Source organism: Telmatherina bonti (genome assembly GCF_933228915.1).
Source record: "Telmatherina bonti genome assembly, chromosome: 5".
Taxonomy (NCBI): domain Eukaryota; kingdom Metazoa; phylum Chordata; class Actinopteri; order Atheriniformes; family Telmatherinidae; genus Telmatherina; species Telmatherina bonti.
Genome location: NC_136623.1, coordinates 21,645,142 through 21,664,277, shown reverse-complemented (window position 1 = coordinate 21,664,277; position 19,136 = coordinate 21,645,142). Strand labels below are relative to the sequence as shown.

The 19,136-nt window shown below is 39.9% G+C and overlaps 1 protein-coding gene across 1 annotated transcript in view; it reads left to right on the top strand.

Annotated features, from left to right (window-relative positions):
• galnt1 (UDP-N-acetyl-alpha-D-galactosamine:polypeptide N-acetylgalactosaminyltransferase 1) overlaps window positions 1-18,541 on the top strand; it is a 46,172-nt gene extending 27,631 nt beyond the window's left edge. The window contains exons 3-14 of the mRNA XM_079241409.1: window positions 1,726-1,865; window positions 1,962-2,130; window positions 8,775-8,941; window positions 9,596-9,723; window positions 9,838-9,917; window positions 10,250-10,420; window positions 12,814-12,931; window positions 13,216-13,396; window positions 15,268-15,407; window positions 15,502-15,600; window positions 16,137-16,271; window positions 16,420-18,541. Of these exons, the coding sequence (XP_079097535.1) occupies window positions 1,727-1,865; window positions 1,962-2,130; window positions 8,775-8,941; window positions 9,596-9,723; window positions 9,838-9,917; window positions 10,250-10,420; window positions 12,814-12,931; window positions 13,216-13,396; window positions 15,268-15,407; window positions 15,502-15,600; window positions 16,137-16,271; window positions 16,420-16,566 (1,674 nt within the window). The 5' untranslated portion in view covers window position 1,726 and the 3' untranslated portion in view covers window positions 16,567-18,541. The remainder of the gene's footprint in view (window positions 1-1,725; window positions 1,866-1,961; window positions 2,131-8,774; window positions 8,942-9,595; window positions 9,724-9,837; window positions 9,918-10,249; window positions 10,421-12,813; window positions 12,932-13,215; window positions 13,397-15,267; window positions 15,408-15,501; window positions 15,601-16,136; window positions 16,272-16,419) is intronic.
• Window positions 18,542-19,136: the final 595 nt, after the last annotated feature.

The window sequence follows — 19,136 nt, the reverse complement described above, 5'->3', positions numbered from 1 at the left end:
TGTTGACATTTAGATAAAACCTTTTGGCAGCAATTAGCAAATGTATGTTTTAAGTAAAATGGATGTAAAGTGTCATAAAAGGAGTACTTAACCATCACAGGAGTGGACTGATAATGCTTTAGGTTTATGTTTAACTCGCAGAAAGCAAAGGGACTTCAGTACCTGAAAACTTTCTTGAAGTAAATGTCTGAAGCTCAGTGTGATAAAAAGCATAAAATGAAAACTGAATAGCTTCTACATAGAAAGATTGTCCTTGAGACAACCTCATGAGGTGCAAGCCCAAGGTTAAACCATGGCTCTCAGAATTCCCTGACATAAAATTGTATAGGAAATCTAAAAATAAATTCAAAATGCAGTGCATGAAAGATATACCCAGAGTCCTGTAAAATTAAAAACCTTTTTCTTGAAGAAAGACAGAAAATTCTCAAATAGGAGTGAAATATTAAAGGAATCTGTCATCTTTAATGTATGGCCTTTTGGAAGTTTGATCATGCTGTACAACGATGGATCCGCTTCATTTTGATCAGTTGAGAAATATTTCATACTGCATCTATAACCTACAGGTCAGACTATGCTGTTAGGGCATTTATACTATTCAACTCACAGGTACAGAAATCAGAGAGAAGACAAACTTGGACAGAACAGACTAATCTTCTCTTTGGTTTTTTCTGCTGTGCACATCACATTGTGTTACCAGAATCCTGTTAAGTGGAATTTAGAAATGCTGCTCTGCAGTTCTTCATCCTCCAAGCTGCCTAAGCAAAGCTTAACCAAGCTAAGCTAAGCTAGATATGCACAAACACTTTTTTTTCTCCTTCCCAGGGGTATGCGAGAAATAACTGGCCAAATTAATTTTCTCTCCTCTGCATGTGCTGCTGCAACCTGAGGGATCATTGAGGCAGAGAGAGGCTAGATGGTGCTGGAGGAGAGAAGGAAAAGGGAGCAGTGGAATTTTAATGTGGCTGTCTTGTCTTTCATTGACCGCCAAAGAAAAGCAATTACCACCACAGCTCCTCTTTCTGCTTTGTGTGTGTGTATGTGTGCCTACCTGGGAATCTGCCTGCACTGAGCACACAGGGGTTTTGTATATGAAATGTACAAAGGGAATATTAATTTGTACTCTGCCGAGTATGATAATACAGTCACTTCAGTTATGTAATTTTGTTTAAAACGTCTTAGATACCACGAGAGACCTTCTCTGCCACAATTGTCCATTTTAACTTTGCATGAACTGTTGAATAAACCTGATGACTGCAGATGGGAACTAGAAAGCTAATATCTGACAGAGTGCATTGCAACTCAATCTGCTCTAAATCTAATATTTTTACTCTTCATGGTTCCTGACCAAAAAAAAAAAAAAAAAAACCTGTTAAAATACTGATTTATATTTATTTTGTTTTCAGATTGGTATTAAACAGAAATCCAACATGGCACGGTGATCATTTTCAGGCTTTATAGGTTTGGAAGTAACTATTTTGATAGCTTGAATAAATAATCAGCATAAGAGCCAGAGGTTGGAGTGATAGATGCAAGGACAGATAAGCCTGTTGAGAGGCAACTCAGATGTAGTGCTGTGCAAAGAACGATACGAGAAGAAGTGGAGAGTCATTGCTTTTGAAAACACTAATTTTGTCTGAGCCTAACAGCTCACTCCTACCTCTCACTTCTGCAAGAGCTCAATATTTCTTTCTTACACTTTCTCTCTTTCTTTTATTACATTTTTAGGATGCGGAGGTTTGCCTACTGTAAGGTGGTTCTAGCCACTTCTCTGGTCTGGGTGATGCTGGACATGTTCATTCTGCTCTACTTCAGTGAGTGCAACAAGTGTGACGACAAGAAGGAACGAGGACTGCCTGGGAAAGATGGTGGGAGTCCTTTACTATGTATTCACACTTTGCCCACCATTTCGTTTAGCAGCTTTTCTGGGGGAAAAAAAAAACTGTTGTGTATCTGCATTACAGATGGCCTGTCCAGACCGCGAGATGGGCCCGGTGAAGGCGGGAAGCCTGTGGTGATCCCTAAAGAGAATCAGGAGAAGATGAAGGAGATGTTTAAGATCAACCAGTTCAACCTCATGGCCTCAGAGATGATCGCTCTCAATCGCTCGCTCCCTGATGTCCGTCTGGAAGGGTGAGCTGCTCCAAGAAACTAATCATCCGTCTTGTCACTTTCTCTGACTGAACTCATTACATTGTCCCTGAAATAACTGTCAGGTGGTATCCACTGATGGGACAGTACACTTGGGGGTTTATTAAAAACCAAAAACTAAGTGTCAAGCCTGAAACCTACACCATCAGTCACACACTTGTCAGCAAAGTTTATTTAAAAATGACAACATAGCAGAGGATTTATGTATGGACACATGGCATTTAGTCAAGGTAGAGGAGATAATCTAAAAAAAATTACACTTCTGGCTGAAGTTTAGAAATATATTGATTTTTGTTAGTTTTATCAACATATATTAACTGTGTAGAGAAGAATTAAGAGGCATTTAGATTAGAGAAAAAAAGTTATGTTACATCCTACAAAGGATATAAGCAAGTCTTATTAAACAGTCAGAGAGTGACGGCCTTTAGAGTCCCATAGGGACCTAAACTTCCAGCTAAACAGCGAGGATGTCCTAATTTGATATGCTTTTGTTTGCAGTATGAGCTAAATGTCATCTTTAGTTATTGTTCTGTAATTAGGTTCCAAATAAATAAATTTATCTGAGGGGTGCAGGAAAGTCTACAGAAAACACATGTACTGATGAATATTGGCCAAGCTGCAGTTTTGAAATGCCACTCTTATTAAACTCAAGACAGAGACAGTAGAAAGTTTACAAGTTTTTTTTATAGCTGTTTTGTGTCTGGATGTTTTGAAAGTGCTACCATCCACATTTCATTAAATGTTTTCCAGCTGCAAGCGGTTCCCACTACAATGTATTTTAGAAAAGTCAGAATGACACTGCAGATGTTTTTCCAGTCTTTTCATGCTGATTAAAGCCAACTCCGGTGTGGAATGTTTTAGCCTGCATGAGAGCTGCGTGAGGATTAAAACAAACGGACAGACAACACCTGAAAGTAATGCTCCATATTTCTAGGGTTGTGGTGTGGTCTGAAAGCAAATTTCACACAGTTTTTTTTTTTTGTTTTTTTTAAGCATACTGTTAAATCTATCATGATTAGGATGTGTTAAGGTAACAATCTTAATCAGTATTGGCAGAGTGAAGAGATTTTTCTTCTCTTTAATCAAGGTCAATAAGCAGTGAACCTGTGGTGTATTTGCACGTGTTCACTGTACCCATCAGAAAATGACGAACATAATTACCTTACTTGTAATCCCATTATAATAGTGCAGTCCCAGTTGCATCTTTCTCACACTGTTTTTAACTGTTGGACTTGCTGGTTTGATTCTCTCTAGACACTCAGTCCAATATTAAGCCTGTTAGGTTAATTGGTCTCTCTAAATTCTCTCCAGGAGCGAGCTTTACTAGCTGTTTGTCTCTCTGCGATGGACTGGCGACCTGTCCAGGGTGTACCCTGCCTCTCGCCTGGTAATTGCTGGGATAGGCTCCAGCCCCTGACCCTGCATTTCAATAAGCAGGAATAGAAAATGGATGGATGAGGAGGCAATGCATTCAGATTTTTCTTTGGTTTTTACGCAGTGTGCTGAAATACCAGTGTGAAAGAGCAGCGGCTTTTTGTGCATCACATTTTGGACCATTTCACAGTCTGAATAAACTATAGACTTAAAACATAACAATTAAGATGTGAAAACTGGGCAAAACAGAGCCAGTGGTTTTACAGTGACATCATGCTTCACCAGCGGGTGTTTCTAAAGGTTCAGCACATAGAAAGAACATTTTTTAAAAGCCCCACCTTTGCCTGTCTTTTCAAAGAACTCTCCATTTCACCTCATGACTTATGGCTTATTAGTTCTCCCTAATCACTATCCTGTTTTAACTGGGAATGTATTACTGTAGGAAGGTAATGATACCATTTCAGCAGCTCTTAAAGGTTACAGCACATTTAACTCTGGTGCATTAAGTTTATTGCCTTAGTTTTATAAAACTCTGAATGAAATCTAGATTAGATACATTTTTACTTTATGATATGTATTAAAATAACTCCATCTAAAAATGTCTCTAGAATATTAAGAATAAAATCTCTCACTGAGAAATTTAAAATGGAGATTAAACAACATGACACGGAAGATGCAAAAAGTCTGGAACAACCTTTCCAAATAGATCATTTCTTTGCAAACAGCTTTCGTCCTCTTCAACACATCTAACAGGGCTTATTGAAATGAACACAACATGAATGTCGTATAGTTCTGTAAGCAGTATTTCAAGTGTTCATCTGTGCCAATTGTCTGTAGGTTGTTCAGTCTGCAGACAGCATTGTTCAGGCTGTCAGAGTAGCAGGCAGACATGCATCTGTCCAGCAGCGCAAAAGATATGTCAAGGTTAGTTCGGGCAATCAGAAAGCAGCTCAGCTCTCCATTCCCCTTTGCTCCCTTTTTGTACCAATGGAGGAACATGCATAGGTCAGTAATGAGGGTTTTCAGTGTGATAGACACAAGACTGACAGGCAGGGGGCACGTGCACGCTAGACAGGCAGGAAAGAAAGAGGACATTGATCCGTGAAATGGGTTTTAGTTTTTGAGTGAGAGTTGATTACTAGGTGTGTTTTCACTCAGCCTTTCCCCGCGTCTATCTGCTTTTCCAATTAGGAGATAAGACAGAGTCAATATCGAGTAAGCAAATGTGCACCTGTGTGTATAAGCATGCATACATATGTGTTTATTTTGTGGGGGTGCCGTGTGTGGCCATGTTTGTGGATCAGCAGGTTTAGTGGAGCTGTGTGAATGAACTCAACATGGTGAAGAAGGTTGCTTTAAGCCATAATGTTAAGTTGGAAACTTCCTTATATGCAGACACTAAACATTTTATGGAGCAGTGTGGAGAGTGTGTGTGTTGTCCTTGTACTCGTGGTTGGGTGGATCTGCAGTATATGAAAATTTTTTCCATGGCCACACCTTTTAGAAACTTGACATGCTTTCTTTTTTTAGAGGTTGACTGCAGTGTTTTTGCAAATATATTTATGGACGCATATACACACACAGTTTCCTATTAAATCTAATGGGAAACTGTGTCCAAACTTTTGGTGGTACTATATGTGTTTTTATGTGTGTAATGTTGCAAGAGTAATGTTGTGCACTTAGACCCAGTTTGCACACCCATCATAAATATTCCCACAATCCACTAGCTGAACTTAAAGAAAAAAACCCTGCAACTCATTACCATGCTCTGCTGCTGCCAAGTATTGCTCCACCACCCTTCTCATTCAGATACACAAGTGTTCATTTTTTAATAGCCTGCATCACGGGAATCAGAAACGTGTCTGCGGTTGTTATACATAAAAAAGCCAAATTTCATGTCATAAAACTGGGAAGTCTGTGTTGTATTTGAAACAGGAAAACGGAGAAATAATGACCTGCCCTGCATGAAGGCTGAAAGGCTGAGTCTCTCCCTGTTTTTACAGTGAATCATCTTGTGTGCTCATCAGCCTCCCTTCTTTAGGAGAGTATGAGCACACGCACACGCACAGCAGAACAGACTGAGAAGCTGTGTTACTTAACATGGTCCAGAGGCAGCTGCAGAATAAGAATACTCTGGACCTGCCTCTCCTCCTTTGCTGTTACATTCCTACAGTCATAATCAGCAGTAGAGGCAGAGGAAGTACTCAGGATGATCACAAGGAGGGGAGAGAGGTATGAAGATGGAGGAAGGGAGATCATACTGTATTTGGCAGAATTGAATTTGTCAGAGGAAGGAAGTCACAGGGTGGTATATTTGTCTTTGGTTGATAGATGAGCTGCTTACTGAGTTTTGTTTGGGGAAAAAAAACAACTGAACGACAGTTTTTGTGCCAGAGAGCAGGTATCAGTTCAGACTGAAATACTAAATGCAGATGCTGGTTTAGTTGGTTTATATCTTTTATTACAGCTTATGGAGTCAATGTATAGTGTGTAATACGTTTTTGGACCGGTTCCCGTGTCTGTAATGCTCTGTCTTTTACACATTCAGACGCAGGTCACGTTTTCTTTTAAGTGCTGCTGTAAGCATAACATCAGACAAAACCTAAAACGAAGTGTAATCCCAAAGTCCTAAGAGTCAAGAATCATTTTATGTGTCAGGTTCAAATTTGCCTCACAGGTGATGGTGGTGGATAAAATCATTTAAAGATGTTGTTCCTATTTAAGCCTGTTTAACAGTTGGTGTGATAAAAGCCTCTGACTTGATATGAATATGAAAGTGATTGCAGTGTCAAATATATAAAAGATTTTTGGTTCACCTGAGTTTGCCGCCTCCTCTACAGATTTATTTTGTGTATCCATCTTCATTTGTAGGATAGAGAGCAAGAACTGCAGCTGCAGCTCAAATATAATAACTATTATTTTCCTAATTCATTTGACGGTGGTCAAAAGAGCTAATTATTGCCGGAAGATCGATTTATTTGGGATAAACTTTATGCCACTTGTGAGCAAATCTGAATTCTTGCTACTGTATTTGAATTGTTCAATTTGAATATGAACATGCCTATTTGAATAATTGCTTTTAAAAACTGAATTTGAATTTTTTTTTTTTTTTTAACTGAATCTTTGTTTCTTTTATGTGTATTGTAAAATTTTAACTTTTGTATTTGAAACAAGGTTCTCTGATTCATTTTCTTAGTTCAGTTTTACTTCTCTACATTCAAATTCAGATCTGAAATTCAAACTTTTGTGCCACCCATCCAGGACCTGACCTGAGACTAAACTAGTTGATTGCAGATGGTGTAGCCTAGCCTCAGTTTGAGACAGTACACATAAAAAAAACCCCAAAGATTCAATTTCAATACAATCATTCAAATACATTTTTTTCGAGGAATTATTCAAACAGGCATGTTCAGATCCAAATTGATCAATTCATATTAAAATATGAAGAATTCAGAATCGTTCCCTCGTGGCACAAAGTTTATCTCCTAGATTTATGTTTTAGGATGCAATGCTGGAAGTTTTCAATCAAATAAAGTCCCACTCCTACAGAATGCGTATAGATTAATATGCCTTAATGCAGTTCCTATTTGTGCCTCTCTGGAACTGATCGAACACATCATTAAGTCAGACTATCTGAGTGTTCATCCAGATGTGACGCCAACACATACAGTTGCAGTCATACAAACAGAAACTGGTCTGAAGGGAACTAATGTTTGCCGGCATCTTCCCAAAGTCTTGATACAGTATGTCTGCAGAAAATGTGGATGTAAAAACCATGAATTTAGAAAGTCCTGAACCAAGTTATCTTTAGAAGATTAATGTTGCAGCATAAGCAAAGATATGTTTTAGTCTTTTGTTGGGAAAACAAGTGTTTTTCAGTTCCTGTGTTATATCAGTTAGACCACACCACCTTGACATCTTTGCAGATTTTAAATCCTCTCATGCCTTTCCTGAGATAGACAGTGACAAAAAAGCAGTGTTTATAGGAACTGTACGATATTTTAGAGTTCATACATCTCTCTTTAAAAAGGGCAACGTCACATTATCCACATTAAACTTCACACTACATTAATTTAGCTGCCAGTGGTACCCTTTCTTAAAAGTTCATTTCTCTCTTCCATTGCTGTAAATTCAAACAAAGAAACCAGCAGAACTGATGGAGGATGGTGAGCCTTTCATCATTAATCAAAGAACACTCCTTATGTCAAGGTTGTGGTGGAGGTGAGGACCCAAATGCAGAACCAGGAGCCAGGAATGCAGAATGAAGAAGATTTAATAATGTAACTCTGACTGAACTGAAGGGAAGCGAACACAGTGATGCAGCAACATTAAACTGAAACAGAGGCTATAAATACAGACAAGGACAGAACAAGACACAGGTGAAATGAATCAGCTAATTGAGTCCAGGTGAAAACTATATAGAGGAAACAAGACACAACGCTACAAAATAACAAGAAACTAGAACTAAAGACCCACAATAAACACAAACCATGACACCTGAAGCCTTTTCACGGAGACATTAACAGTCTAAACAATGTGTTCCACCAGTATTCTTCCCCTGAGTTATTTTAATAAATCCATGACCCAGTCTCTTCTGTGCTCTCATCTGACTGGTGTCATCTTCTGGACATTTCTGTCATCTGTATTTCTCAGGAACACAGTTTGGTGTGTGTGTGTGTGTGTGTGTGTGTGTGTGTGTGTGTGTGTGTGTGTGTGTGTGTGTGTGTGTGTGTGTGTGCTCTACTCCGATAAGAACTTGCACATTAATTAGTATCACAAATCAACTGCCATCATGCAGACTCGCTGTCTCTGTGTCATTTTGTCTCTAACATTCAAAGTATTTGCTTGGTTGCTTCCTCAGAGCTGCTATTGTTTTGTGTTTAACAGATTGGCGTTAACAGATGATGGATTTTAACTGCTTCATTTATGAATGTGGTGTAGAATAAGTCTGAGTAGTTTTACTTTTGTTTTATTGTCTGACATGAAATAAAAAGGGAAATTACTTGTCACAGTTACAATGTATCATACATTTTAAACCTGCTTTATCTGCAGCTCGTGGTGTATTGCTCTCTTGCAACCATACCGATATAAGATTGTGAACACTCGTATAGCATGTTTTTCTCTTTTCTTTCTTTCCATCAATATGCAGATCTAAAGTCTGAAGTACCTGCACATCGGTCCATAGATCAAAAGCTGCTTCGTGAGTTCAAAATTGTGTTCTGATTGTGCTTTTTTTCTCTCTCTCTCTTTAGGTGCAAAAACAAGTTATATCCTGATAATCTTCCTCGCACCAGCGTGGTGATTGTATTTCACAATGAGGCTTGGAGCACACTGCTGCGAACCGTCCACTCTGTTATTGACTGCTCTCCACACACACTGCTGGAGGAGATTGTCCTGGTGGATGATGCCAGTGAGAGAGGTAAACTTGTGCGCACGCACACACACACACACACACACACACACACACACACACACACACACACACACACACACACACACACACACACACACACACACACACAGAGCAAATAATTCCTTCAGTTCCTCTTGTTTGAGGCTTAGCCTATTTTTGAGAGCTATTGTGTGATTTTACCAAATTGTGTTTGTGTGTGTGTATATGTGTGTGTTTTGTTTCTGATAGTTATGTGAGTGTATCGGCATTGTTGCCCAATAGCCAGTCAGCATATACCGTGCATGTATAAGGGCTGTGCGCCACTCCACCCTGTGCTATACCGTTAATCTCTGTTTGGGGGAGATTACGTCTTAAATTTGCCAGCTGCAGGGATTACATTGTGTTATAAACCCCCCCCCCCCACCTCAGTCACCACCGCACAGCACCAAGTAACCTTATGAGAGTTGAGGTTGGATGTTGCAAGTCAGGGATGTGTACTTATGCAGGGAGGAGAGCTGTCTGCAGGTAGAGGGGGATGTCTGCAGGCATGTCAAGGCGCATACAAACCTGCAAAATCACCACTTCACCTTTGATTTCTGTTGTTGCAAAGAAAGTAGATGTGTTTGTATTATGTGTGTATGTGTCTTATTTCATGCAAATGTTTCTATTTTTGTGTGCTAGATTTTCTTAAAAGGCCATTGGAGCAGTACGTCAGAAGGTTAATAGTGCCTGTCAGAGTGGTGAGGATGGAGCAGCGGTCTGGACTCATCCGTGCTCGCCTTAAGGGAGCAGCCATTTCCACTGGCCAGGTGTGTGTTGTGTGTGCAGGTGCACTTATGTGACATCCACTACCTTGTGACCTGCACACCATCTGGTGTCCAGCACTGCTGGATTTGTCTAATATCTCCTGTCCGTGTTGCTAGGTTATAACCTTTCTGGATGCTCATTGTGAATGCACCACAGGGTGGCTGGAGCCTCTGCTTGCCCGCATCAAACAAGACAAGTAAGACACGCACACGGCTCCTTCGAGGCTACAGGGGGGCTTACCCTTATGTTTACCTGGGAATTAATTACTCATTCAGTTTACTGCATTTATGTAAGCCCAGAAACAAGTGAAGAAACTGCTGAAGTCTATAAAGGTGTGATGAGTAGCAATTGCTTAGAAGTCACACCTATGTTTCTGAAATGTGCTTAGTTGTGTAGGTGCCACACCTTGTAGGTGAGCACTCACTGATGTTACCTAATCTTTTGAAGAACAATCTAAATTCTGCATGTGTGCGTTTTATGTTCGTATGTTGATCTATATCGACATGTTTGTGTTTTTGACTGCTCCAGGAAAACAGTAGTGTGCCCCATTATTGATGTAATCAGCGATGATACATTTGAGTACATGGCAGGATCTGACATGACATATGGAGGCTTCAACTGGAAGCTTAACTTCCGCTGGTATCCTGTACCTCAGAGAGAAATGGACCGTCGTAAAGGAGACCGCACTCTGCCTGTCAGGTCTGTAATACATGGCGTGAACATTTGACTACACACCCTTGTATCTTTCAGCAAGATTTCCCCCCCTGTTAGTTCCAGGGCTGCTCCAGTGGAGCAGCCCTGGAACTAACCTTTTCTGGAACCAACCTTTTCTCTTGGGTCATTTGGAAAAAGAGTTTCCCTGAAAATGCAAAACAGTGATATTTATAACATAACCAGACACACATGATCACATGCCAACTGTGTCAGCTAGATGTTTAGAACAATGTGAGCTTTAACGTTACTGAGAGGCATTCTCAGCAGATGTGAGCAGGGTAGTCATACACTTCAATTTGACACACTTAATCATAAAATGTTCTCAGCGCACAGCACTGGCAGAATGCAGTGAACCCTTCCCTGTACTTACAGTCAAGGTCTGTTTCTGATATTTTTCTTGGTGTATTTGTTGTTGGTTGTGGCTTAAAGTTGTGTACAAAAATCAAGCTTTTATTTCTGCCTGTCTATCATCTGTTCTTCCTGTTCCTGTTTGTGAGCATTCCTGACATGGTCACACACATAATATGTCTTATATAACACCCCGAACCGCTGTTTTAGGTTGACAAAACTACTTTAGAAAATTTATTAAACGTGTCTTAAAAGTGACCTTTAAAAAAAAAAGGGGTCATCGTGTCAGGGCAGAAAAGGGCTTGTTCACATACTTTAACTTGGCAGATTACACACTGAGAAAGAGAGAGGCAGAAGGAAAAAATATAAAATTATATGATAATGAAATGCAAATGAAATACTACAGATTTATACATTTATTTTAATTTAATTGTTTTAACTTTATAATTGTCATTTAAAATTATTTCAGATTACTGGAAATGTTTTACTTGGGGAATACCTTTACTCACTGTAGAAAATGTTTTATTTCATTCTCCATTGGCTCTGCTATTAAATTAACAAGTAATATTGCACACATCTACATCTTTATGTGCTACTTAAATAAAGTTTTGATTAATCAAATGTCCAAATTTCTAATGCAAGCTAACACAACAGCTCTGCTATAAATTCTGCTCTCACAAAGCTTCTTACAGCTTTACTGTTTGTTGAAGTAAAAATGATGTGAAGTTTAGTATTTGTTTGTTATTTCTTGTATAGAAAATGTCATGTCTTTGGCTGTCACACTGTGAAACACACACTTATGTAGTACAAGAAACCTCAGCAATGAAACAATAATGAGCTCATCTTAGGTTTGATTTATAGTCAGGCAGAAAAATCTGAGCTTTATTTGACAGAAAAAATACAACAAATAGAAAAGTGCCGACATCTCTTTTAAACATGATCCCAAGTAGTTTGTAAACCTTTAAGCAAGATGATGAGAGTTAACTAAGAATTACATCAGGAAATGCTCTAGTTTTTCATTTGTGGCATGGATTCTTTCCCTTGTTTACTGTTTTTGTTGCCCTAATGTGGTCAGTGTTTGTTTCTGAGTGTTGCGACAAACCCTAGACTGTAAACGCAGCTTTGAAAAATGGGACTGTCTCTGTTTTGATAAGTAACTAAACTGGATCAAAGAATCACTTTTAATTAGAGGGTGTTTATTTCAATGCAAATGTCTGAATCTCGTAAAAACAGTGTCATTTAATTTTAAGGTGAGGAGTTTAGAGAATTTGACAATAACATGCATTTATTACCTTTATAATCTTTTTGTTTCGGTTGTGTAGTGAGTGTCTTTAAAAGCATCTCTGTGTTTATATGCTAATATGTGTATGTATATACACATACTATGCATACTGTTGTCTATCTATCTATCTATCTATCTATCTATCTATCTATCTATATGTATATGTATGTATATGTATATATATATATATATATATATATATATATATATATATATATATATATATATATATATATATATATATATATATATGCATATAATATATGTGTATATATATATATATATATACATATGCATATAATATATGTATGTATATAGACAGACTGTATATATACTGTTTTGCTTCTTTCCCAAAACAAACTGTCACCCTGTGTGTTTTCAGGAAATGTTTCATCAGTATTTGTATGCAAGGTCTTGTGTTTTTGTAAGTGAACTTGGATGTTAAATGAAAGCAAAAACAGGCAGTTGGAAAAACAGGCCATTCCACAAAGGAGGAAACCCTTCTGCGAGGGGGCTGAAAAGGGGAAGAGGATTGAGGCCATTAAACACTAACATGACAAGAACAGAGAAGTGAGCAGAGAAAAAAACTGAATGTGGACAAGAAAGAAAACAGGAAGAAAGCAGGGAAAAGGGTGACATATAAAACTCTGACGGCATCTGTGGATACTTGGCGACCTTTAGAAAACAGACTGCATGTGAATTAAGTGGCACTAACCAGCCTCCTCTCTTAATTTACTCATATCTGTAGGACTCCAACCATGGCAGGAGGCTTGTTCTCCATAGCCAGAGATTATTTCCAAAAGATCGGCACTTATGACGCAGGCATGGACATCTGGGGTGGAGAGAACCTGGAAATCTCTTTCAGAGTGAGTGAACACAGCCAATTGGCGTGACTGGATTCTTCCATACACTGGCAGCCATTCAAGAGTGCTTGTTAGGTTCCCAAACCCACAACACACACACTGTTACTTTTTGTGGGTTGCCTAATGGTTGACTCGTCTAATACTTTGTCAGGCGTCATCTTGACTGGCTCTCAATCAAACTTATTCAGACTGTCACAACACAGACCGGAGCATTCTGCGTCAGCCATCTCCCTGCTTCAAACACTCACTTCTGCTCCGCAAGCGTTGACGAGGCTTGTTCTTCACAGATCTGGCAGTGTGGAGGGACTCTCGAAATTGTCACATGTTCGCATGTGGGTCACGTGTTCAGAAAAGCCACGCCATACACGTTTCCCGGAGGAACAGGGCAGATCATCAACAAAAACAACCGGCGACTGGCAGAAGTCTGGATGGATGAATTTAAGAACTTTTTCTATATCATCTCTCCTGGTAAGTTAGACTTTATATGTGTGTGTACTCGTTCAGGAGAGTTAGTGTGCGTCTGTTCGTGCATGTATGTGTGTTCATACAGGTTAATGGATGCTGTGTAGCGTGAAATTACTCCCCACCCCCTATCCTGAACTTCTGGACTAGCACTGCAATGTCACACCGTCACCAAGTTAATGATAGATCACACCTGGCACAGACATTAACCTCCGCACATGAGCACATACATGTAAAGCTGCATGAGCACAAACACACAAGCAGGCAAAGGAGACGACCTAAACGAAAGCAAAACATCCAAAAACAGATGAAGCAGCCGTTGGACTTCTGTAGCAACTAAGTCAGGTGATGGTGATGATCTTGTGGTTCAGCAGCTGCAGATTGCAGACTGAAGGAAATGTCTGTCAGATGAGGTTATTTATTAATTATCCTAACATTGATTTGGCCTTTTCTGTCAGGGATGCATCTGAAGTAAATAGAACCTAATTGGAAAATAAACATTAATTATACAATAATTAATAATACACAAACACTGGAGATGAAATCCTTCTGTATGTCTTATTTACCGCCATCCTCCCTCCTACATCAGTAATCTCTCAGTAGCATTAAGGCAGAAAGGGATGCATGTTAACGTTAAACGTTGAAGCTTCCCTGCCAACCTGGACTCTTTCTCAGCATTTGAACGAGAGCAGGAGAATGTAAAGTCTAAACAAACAAAAACAAACTGGATCAATACCTAAGTGCCAGGAGGTGGTTGCATCGAATGACAATGAGCCCAACAATCCGCTCCTTCTCCGTGCAGAAGCGCTGCACATATAAATGACCTGATTCACCGAAACCAGATATTTCCTTTTAGAGTTTGTGTCCCTTTCCTCACTCTTCTATGCTGTATGTCACCTTTTCACCTGCAACTTCCTCCATCTTTAATATAATGTTGCATCTAAGAACCCAAAATACAAAGTAGCATCACATTTATTTAAGTGATATCACATTTATCAAATGTTGTTGCTTGATGAGATTGGATTTATTTTCCTTACATGTCCAATGTTGTGACTCTTGCACATTGCTGTGTTGACATTAAAACAATAATATCTCGGGAGACTTGTGATGATACATTAGTGTTGAACTGACTGGTCAGATGCAGTTGGTATTTGCATTTTTATGGTGACATATTTACATAGTTTATATGTGTGCCAGCTCCTTGTTTTATCTCTTGCTCTGTTGCTTTCTCTTTTCCTCCCTTCCTCTGACAATGCATTCTTGACATTTCTTCGCTGAATTAGCCATGATGTCCAAACTAACTGGTGTGTTGATATGTTTCTGGCGTGTGATGCAGAGCCATAAACTAAAAATGTTGTGACATGATGGTGCAGGCTGGAAAAACAAAGGTGTGAAATGCAACTTCTCAGCCTTGGGGCTCTGCAGGGCAATGATCACTCCAGGAACGTGCATAATGAATGTCCGTGTGTCATCAAAACAAGTCAAAAGCATAGATTTTTAAGGCTGGAGAGGAAAAGGCATCTGCTCAGAAATGAAGAACCAAAATAATTGTATTTTATGCTTGAATTATTTCTCTTTATTCTGACCTTCCAACATCTGCAACATAAAATGTAAACCTCCTGCAGAGTGCTCATATCGTATCACAGATTGCCCTCAGTCACTGACAGCAAAGAGAAACGATCTTACATGATTTGCTGAACATTGAACTGTTAGCTATGAGATTTAAAAGTTCTTAGTTTCTGGGTTTTGGACTTCGGGGGTCTCAAAATCATTCGGGGTTTTGTTTAAGTGAATCGTGACACCATGTAAATGAAACCAATATGGAAAATGAAATTTGTTTCTGTGTGTGTATCATGTACATTTCTGTGTGTGTCCAGGTGTGACCAAAGTGGATTATGGTGACATCACGTCTCGCACGGCTCTAAGACAAAAGCTGCAATGTAAACCCTTCAGCTGGTATTTGGAGAACGTCTACCCTGACTCCCAGATCCCGAGGCACTATTACTCCTTAGGAGAGGTACACTCACTCTCACTCATACACACAGCCATGGCTATTGTCTGCTGTCATTCATTGCATGTTGCTCACGGTGATGGTTCTGGATTTGGCTCAGATTCGAAATGTGGAGACCAACCAGTGCCTGGACAACATGGCCCGAAAAGAAAATGAGAAAGTGGGAATTTTCAACTGCCACGGCATGGGAGGCAACCAGGTGACAAAAGATGAAACAAAAACGAGTCACAGTTAGATCATATGTAACTGGTTAACATTTTGAGGAAAGTCATCTTATTCCTATTATTTCTAATGCTTGGAATGCTTTAATGCCATTATTCTTAAGTGAATTATAATAGCAGTCATGAAAAAGGAATGAAAAAGATTTATATTATAGTTTTGGGTTTTTTCCCATTCATTGAGTGTATTGCTATTCATTATTTTTACCGCAGCTGCTTGTGTTTGTAAACGGTGTGAAAGGTTGGAGCATCATTTCAGGCCATGACTCGCTGCCTCCACATACTTGCATGTTTATTAGGATGTTAAATACTCAGGTCGAACTCTAACCACATCTTAACTGTATCGAGTACTTCTAAACTACCTGAAATGTTGGTAAAGCATTTCTTCTTTTTACTTATTAACATCTCTATTAAACACACGTGATGATTTATTGGTGAAGATCCCATAAAAACAAAATTCTGGAAGTGAAAACGAGCCTCATGTGGACTCTTCAGTAATTGATGTGTTTGTGTGTAGGTTTTCTCCTACACAGCCAACAAGGAGATCCGGACAGATGACTTGTGTCTAGACGTGTCCAAGCTAAATGGGCCTGTCATGATGCTCAAGTGCCATCACCTAAAAGGCAATCAGCTTTGGGAGTACGATCCGGTGGTGAGTGGGAGAAATTCTACATTATCTTCAATCACCCACAGCACACTGACCTGTGGGCCAGATCAGAACCTGCACAGTGTTTTCACACACAAGCCTGTCTGTCTAAATCCTGATTTGCTAACACGCACTTTGTATCCCTGCCGTGCAGAAGCTGACTTTGATCCATGTCAACAGTAACCAATGCCTGGACAAGGCCAGCGAGGAGGACAGTCAGGTGCCCAGCGTCAGAGACTGCGCGCACACACGCTCCCAACAGTGGCTGCTCCGCAACGTCACACTACCAGAGGTCTTCTGACCACACTCTGCACACTCACAAACGCACACATTCACACACGCAGCGGCCCATCGTGAACAATCAGAGAACCGGACATGTTCATTTAACTTGGGCACCAGGAGAAAAGAGACTTCCCGTGAGGGGGATTCGGGAGGAGAGGAGGATGGATGAGACGGTACTACCTCTGCCAGAGATCAGAGGAAGGGGTTTGTTTGAGCCTCCTCGGAGCAAACAAGAGAGAAAAGACTCCCTCTAAGAAACGGTGGCTGTTGTTTCACATTTGTTTGGTTTTGTTTTTGTTTTTTTTGTTTTTTTTAAAAGAGATTTTAACCACAGAGAGAGACTGACTCCTGTGTGTGAATACGGGACTGGTCAGTGGAGTCGAGGTTCTGCACTCACAGCTTCCCTGGACGAAGCAGTCCACCCCTCAGCTCATCACGTTTACTGACTGCCTCTGATCAGAGTGTGTGTGCACTTATTTGTGTGTGAGTGGGTGCGTGTGTGTGTGTGTGTACTCTTGATAAGGGGGCTGAATTCCATGTTTAGTTCTTTTTTTTTTTTATTTAATATGTTTTTGTAATGGATTTTAAAAATGAACTATGAAGAAGGATGCATGTTTAGGCGAGCGTGTGTGTGTGTGTGTGTGTGTGTGCGTGTGTGTGTTTCAGTCAGAGCCCCTCCTATATTCTAGCAACAGTGTATGTCTCCCTCTGGTGTTGCTCCTCGGCATCTCATCTTACAGACTGAAGCCGCTCAGCTGATGAATCTCCAAGCGACGGCAGATTAAAAACAAGCAAGAAGACAAAACAGTCCTGACGTCTGCCATGAGCAGAGATCTAGAGATAGAGAAATAGGATGTTTGTGATATCTTGAGATTTCTATGTCCAGTTTTTTACATGGCTCGTCTGTTACTACTGTTTCAGTAACCTTAGTTTGTCTGTCTCTGTTGTCCTTAGAGATGTTTAACCTAGAGCCGACACACACTTACACATACACACACAGACGCTACATGCATATATTACTGATGTTCACTGCCTACTGTAGTGTTCAACTCTGACGATGCATCATAGTCACACACTTGCTGAATACATGTAGGCAAAGGAATAAGGTAGTTCACCTTCTCATATCGTCTTCTCAATTACCTCCTCTTAAGAAAAAAGAAAAAAAAAAAAAAAAAAAAAGACAAAAGAACACTCCAAGGGCTTCTTTACTCCAATGGAGTGTGTGGATGTATGCATCTGTGCAGGTGTGAGTATGTGTTTCTGCAGTGCTGATCCCAGATCATCAGCTGTTTACTAAACTGTGCTCGGATTCTTCGCTTATAAACAATAAAGAGCGAGTAGGTGGAGGATGAGCTTATCCCTGCTAACGCCTCTGAATGAAACAAACACAAACAAACAGAAGCTGTTATTTTCTAAACAAGTCTCTGCACTGCGGACATATCAGCAGCAGGAAAGCAGTTGTTCCGATATCAAAGCGATACAGCTGAGGCGTTTCAGGAGAATTGATCGCAATCAGAGTAACTGTAGCGATCCAGGGGGAGTCGGTGGGTCAATCTGTTTTTATTCAGAGCACACAAGCAGCAGATGGCATATCTCATCTCATAACCACATATCTCATTTTTGCAAGCTCACTTTCAGTATTTCAGCATTCATATCTCACTGAGAGACAGACAGAATAATGTCATTTTCATTTCAATGATCATGCTTCCATTACTTTGTTGTGTTTTGTGGCCCTCTTGCCGCTGCCACACAGCGCAGGAGAGCTGGTTTCATTAAGGTTTGAAACACTTTGGCTTCCTCCAGTGGAGGAAGGTTTTACACACGGGCCACGGTGTGGGCTCCTTTTTGTTGTGGACGAGGCAGTTAGAGGAGGCCGCGTTTCATGTCTGACCGATGGTTTTTGATCGCGAGACAGAGGGAGCGTGTCGACTGTTCTGATGTTGGGGGCCGAGGTTTTGAAAGTAACTTACATGTCCAGGCTTCCACAATGAGCTGATCCAAATGTAGAAAAATAAAGTGAAAAGGTTTACAGAACTTGAGGAGCGTGTTTCTTCTTCCACATAAACACACCTCAGATCTTCTCTGTGACGTCATACCGAGTGTTACAGGAACTTTTCAGACTCAGGAGGTATCAGGTGTTTTTAGCAACCTTTCAAATGCATTGATGGGCATGACCTTGTTATTCATCACTGTCATTAACAAGGTCATATTTTTTCTTTGCATCTTTTACACTGAGATGTAAACATAACGCATCTGCAGGGTTACTATGTTTTCTCATATTGACAAATATGTTCCCTCTTCTTTCAGAATAATGTTTAAATGTGAAGAAGCAAGTGCTTTTCCAATATTAGTTCTTATTTTAGGTCTGTCAGGTTTGTAATAACTGAGACTTTCATGACCTAAATCAGAAAAGAGAACAAACTTCTTCACGCTGAAATAAACGAAAGAAGGAAGATCAATCAATGACATGTTCAAATTGGGATCCAAACTGGGCTGGGATCCTAAATCCTGGTCCTCCAGGGTCAGGGTTAAGGATCCCTGCTGTATGGTAAATAAATTTGATGTTTAAGTTCAGAATGTAACAAAATC